This window comes from Trichechus manatus, unplaced genomic scaffold (genome assembly GCF_000243295.1).
Source record: "Trichechus manatus latirostris isolate Lorelei unplaced genomic scaffold, TriManLat1.0 scaffold00084, whole genome shotgun sequence".
Taxonomy (NCBI): domain Eukaryota; kingdom Metazoa; phylum Chordata; class Mammalia; order Sirenia; family Trichechidae; genus Trichechus; species Trichechus manatus.
The window spans coordinates 2,116,423-2,121,803 of record NW_004444020.1 but is presented as its reverse complement, the minus strand read 5'-3'; the positions used below and the strand labels follow the sequence as shown (position 1 = coordinate 2,121,803).

Below are 5,381 nucleotides of genomic sequence, written 5' to 3'. Positions count from 1 at the left end.
GCTCCTGCATAACTGCCCTAAGGTCTACCCTGATTCTTCTAGACACATATAGGTCTCCTTCCTCATTTCCATTGGCTCATGGAGAGACCTCATTCTTACAATAGTCATATTGGGTTGAAATTGTTTATGTTTGTCTGTCTCTGCTAACTAGATATACCCTTACCGGTGGAAGAGACTGTGTCTTTTCATTCATGTACTGCTGGACAATGCCATAGATGTTGAAAATAACCAGGAAAAAGTATGGAAGACACTTGTAGATTGTCTAGGTTTCTCTCTGCCATATTAGGTGGCTGAGGCAAGAGTCTGGAGCCCAGGGGTGCCTCCTTCTCCAAGCCAAAATTCAAGGGAAAGGATAGGAGAAAATGGAATTGAGGGCAATGTCTGCATGACTCCTCTGCTATACATCTTCTGGAGAAGGACTCTCTTTTCTTCTTGCTGACAAAATGGTACTCTTGAGAGAGTCAACGTAGGGTGTAGATTTAGGAGAAAGGATGTGTGGTGTTCTAGATTTGTGAATTTTCAAGATAATTAAATTAATTATCTTTAAGTGCCCCTGAATAATAATCTAACCATTTTTGGAAAAGATATTTATAAAATTTAGTTCTTGCTTATAAATAATTCAATATTAACTTGAATTTCTCCATAACGATACCAAAAACAGAAACCAAACCTGTTGCTGTCAAGTTGATTTCAACAAGGTCCCTAGGTGACCCAAATAGTATGCACTCGACTACTAATGTAAAGGTTGATGGTTTGAAACCACTGAGCAGTGCTGCAGAAGAAAGGCCTGGTGATCTGCTTCCATAAAAATTACAGCCAAGAAAACCCTATGGAGCAGTTCTACTCTGTAACACATGGGGTCACCATAATGATACAGGTCACCATAAACATCAATTACTTTGCCCTCTGTGACTCTGCCCTATGTTTTCCACACTACCTCTTCTGCTTTTTGCAGAATGTGATTTTAAGTTCTACAATGGTATTACTTTCCTCTCATTTTCCTTTTTAGATCTATATGCTCCCTTTATATGCCTTTCTTATTGTCTTAGTATTACCTCAGGAATAAAAATTATGAAGTTTTTACTTAACTTGTTTTCTCCTATGAGTTTCAAAAGAAGAAGCAATCTCCTTTCAGTTTGAATTGAAGCTATTTCTCCAGCTTCAGCATTCTGTGTCATATGTGGGAATTATCCACCAATTTGTTCTCTGCTCATATGCCAGATCCCAACAAGGATGTCATGAGGCTAATTTACGTGAAAATAGAGAACAATTCTCATATAACTCCCCAGTTTCTGGAAATAAGAAAATCTCTGACGGTTTCCAAAGTTGCCAGAGGAAGGCTGGGCTTTCTGATGATTGACAGCATTCCAAAGCTTATGAAAAGTTCATCAGTCTTTTCTACGGTAGAAAAGAGTGGAGTTTGTGAAAAAAAGTGGCACAGAAGATAGAATGAGAGCCTTGAAATAAACAGGTGTGCAGCAGAATCTGATGACCCTCGCTCATCAGGGGAGTTTTATTATGAGGTAGTGGCAAGAGCCAAGCAGATGTGGGTTTGAAACTCACCTCACCCCCTACTAGCTGTGTATGGTAAGATACTTACCCTCTCTAGTTTATTATTTGTAGAAAAAAAGGGGATACAAATACCTACCTTACTGGGTTGTCGTGAGAGTTAAATATGATAATGTTTGTTAAATTATACAGTCAAATTATACATAGTACAGGCTCAAGTATTATTTTCCTTATCTCTCCATACCCACCAACCTCTTCTTCGGGAAAATGGAGGGCTATTCTTCAACCAACCACAAAATAGAGAATATTTATTTTGGACATCGTTAATGTCCCATACCCTACACCTTTGGCCTATTTTGGTTTATTTAAATAAATCATTAATCTCTCTCTCTTTCTGTGTAAATTTTTTGTTTCTTTTAGCCCGGGTCTTTTCCTCAACCCTATCCAAAGTAAAGAAAACTGGAAGGAAAGTTTCTTATCCAAGCCATTAATAGAAAATTGTCTAGGTAACTTTCTGAGGGTAAACAAATTAGGAATGATATTTGGCTGGTAGTAATAAAAAGTTGAAAATTGTGGCTTGAATCAACTAGAGGTTTTGTTTTTCTCATAATAAAATTGACAATACCGTGGTTGGTTTCAGGATACCAAAACCCAGGTTCCTTTTACCTTTTTGCTCAACCTGTCTTGACAAACGTTTGTGGCTTCCTGGTCTCATGATAGCTGGTCTACCTTTATTTCCAGGTAGAAAGAAAGGAGGACATAAAGGGATAAAGATACATGTCAGCTGAGTCACTATCCTCCTGCCCGCCTTTAAGACTTTCATGGAAACTTTTCTATAACTTCCACTGACATTTCAACTGCTGGCCAGTGCTTTACGACAGAACTTCCTGTGATGATGGAAATGTTCTATATCTGCACTGTTCAAAATGGTAGCTATTAGCCACGTCACTAACTATTCAGCACGTACAATGTGGCTAGTGTTGAAGAAATAAAATTTTAATAAATATAAGTTTATGTTTAAGTAGCTGCATGCATCAACTCCTACCATATTGGACAGGGCGGTGCTAGACCTTTGTCTCATGGCTACCCCATCTTCAAGAAAGGCTGGGAAATAGAGGTTTTGTGTTCAGCACATTGAGCTCTTACTAAGGTCTTCTTTTAAAGGAGAAAAGGAACATACAAATACACATAGGCTAAGAAAATAACAGTCTCTGCAACAGACGAATAGTTGGACGCTAGCATCCCTTACTCCCAAAGAAGTGGAGTCCTAATAGGCATATCACAAGCATGAGGATTAGTGTGGTTGGGTAGCAGACATTATGTAGCTGAAAAGCAGAATCTCAGAGCTGGAATTCATTTGAATTTGTTAAATACCTTTTCACAAATGAGGAAACTGAGGCCCAGAGAAGTGACTGAGAGAGACCTAATTAGTAGATAAATGGGATAAGCTGCACTGAAAGAATATAGCTGATTTAGTGGCCTTTAAAACATCACCCATAGTAACTGTAAAGTCTCAAAAAAATACGGTCTGCCTATGGTTTTGAAAAATGCAGTGAAGAAAAGCTAGAGGGGTTTGGATGCCACCTATTGGTAGAAAAAAGTATAAGGAGCCCCTTATAACTGTGGTTGTCAGAGACATCATAGGTCATGTAGGGTCCCCAGACTGAAGAATAAGAGACAGAGGAAAATGTGGTTCCTGAATCAGCTTGGAACATAGGTATTCGTTTTCTCTTGACTCTTGCTTAGTATCTCAGAAGGGTTTTCTCAGAGCATTCCTCTGTGCTTTCCAGTAATACAGCCCACCTCAGGCATATACAGAAATGCCAGAGGAAGACATAGCAGACAATTCTCAAAAATCACATGAAATAGAAAAAAATAATACATTTTAGTTATAAATAACAATGGGGTGAAATTCAAGGTTCTTTTTTGATCCACAGCCTCAAAAATAAATCGTGTTATTTACAGCAGTCCCCTTGACTTGTTGAGTATGTAACCATCCTACAGCTTGGAAGGAAAAAAAAAGAAAAAAATAGACATTCAATTTGAAAACAAAATGCTCACCCTGACTCATTCAGAGAAGGATCCAAGGTTTTAATGCAGGGCACTGACTCTCTGCCTGTTTTTCCCCTTCATCATCTGCTACCCTTAAAAAATGGTATCAACTGCATTGGTAAGAATCCACATTTCTTCCCTTTTGTTCCCTGGCTCCATTCCAGCATTTCACTTGTCACATTGATGGGTAAGATGCCTTTCATACTGGCATAGGACACTGAGTGAATGCCTTCGCTTATGTTATCAAACAGAGACCTGGCGAGCAAATCTACCCAGAGCTGGAGCCTTCTCTGCGGCTTGGGAACACCAGTGGCACTGTGGCTCTGTGGCTTGGCTGTAGATACCTTTGACCATGGCTGTAGAACCCAGCAGCTCAGAATCCATGAAAAGGAGAGGTGGAAGGAGGTGAGTGATACAGATAAGGGGGTTGTGATGTCACAAATTTTAAGGGAACTCTGGCTGGTGGGCAACCTACTGTGGGGGTAGTGACTACGACCATAAGTTCATTAGCTCTTTACAAATCTTCATTTGTGGAGAGGTGTTGTTGATTTTATGTGAGAGGTGGGAGTAAATTCTGCTTTATGAACCCTGCAAAAAGCCTCTTTGAATTTACCTTCAGTGTTATGTTTTGAGAAAAAAAAGTCCAAGTTTCTGGCATAAAGCTGCATGTGTGTTCTGCACACTGGCTTGCAGGCGACTGTTTGTTTCTAATTAGGGAGCTGAAGCCTGCTGGCAGAGGAAACCATATTTGTCACAAGTTGTGGCGTTGTGTTTAGTGTGTGTGTCTATGCTTTCAACATGGGGCGAGGGGCAAAGATGACTGCATTGTATTGTTCCCTCGGGGCTTGGACTCCATTACTTCTGCTCTGTGGTTCATGCCCCTCTGGAGTCTGTTTCAGTGAAAACTTCCTGTTCTCCCATTAACTAATAGTGTTCCCTAGTTTGGTTGTGCAGACCATTCAAACCCCAGTTTTGTTTTTTTTTTTGCTTTGACAAAATAGATATAATAAAACCTACTTGGGAAGATTATTATGAAAATTAAAGGGGATTGTCAGTAGAGTGCCTAATAGATTGCCTGGAAATAGTACATGCTTATCTCCCCTCTCAAAAAAAAAAAAAAAAAAAAAAAAAAACCCAAACCCACTGCCGTCAAGTTGATTCCGATTCATAGTGATTCTGTAGGACAGAGTAGGTCTGCCACATAGGGTTTCCAAGGAGTGACTGGTGGATTTGAACTGCTGACCTATTGGTTAGCAGAGTTAACACCTAACCACCGCGCCACCAGAGCTCCAATACATGCTTAGCACATCTTAATTCTTTTTCTCTCACCTGCAAACAAGAAGTTTATGTTAAATTATCTCTTAGGTATTTTTTAAAAATTTAACAAATGTTTATTTATTACCCACTACGTGCCAGACACTTCACTAGGCGTTGGGGTTATATCATGCACAGACAACAAAAACAGACTTACTGCTTGTGTCCGTGTCTGTCTTCATGGAGCTTAGATTCTAGAGGAGGACACATTCAATATGCAAGGAAATGCATAGTGCCTTTCCCTTTCCTTCCCTTCATCGTTCCAAGTTCAACCCAACTGAAGCTTCCTGCTCCTCTCAGACGATGCCTCTTAATGGAACCTGGAAGGAATCTCTTTTTTTAAATTTTTTTTTATTGTACTTCAGGTGAAGGCTTACAGAACAAATAGTTTCTCATGAAACAGTAGTATACATATTGTTTTATGACATTGGTTAACAACCCCACAACATGTCAACCCTCTAACTTCTCAACCTTTTTTTTTTGGTGAAAATACACGTAGCCAAAGA

The 5,381-nt window shown here is 39.5% G+C and overlaps 1 protein-coding gene across 2 annotated transcripts in view; it reads left to right on the top strand.

The window, feature by feature from the left end:
• Positions 1-1,934: 1,934 nt before the first annotated feature.
• Positions 1,935-5,381, top strand: part of CPNE4 (copine 4) — a 669,181-nt gene continuing 665,734 nt past the window's right edge. The window contains exons 1-2 of one of the 2 annotated variants that reach the window (XM_004381399.2): positions 1,935-2,015; positions 3,813-3,966. In XM_004381399.2, the coding sequence (XP_004381456.1) occupies positions 3,914-3,966 (53 nt within the window). In that variant the 5' untranslated portion in view covers positions 1,935-2,015; positions 3,813-3,913. Of the gene's footprint in view, positions 2,016-3,718; positions 3,967-5,381 lie in introns of those variants that run through there. The other variant, XM_004381400.2, reaches the window with a different exon arrangement.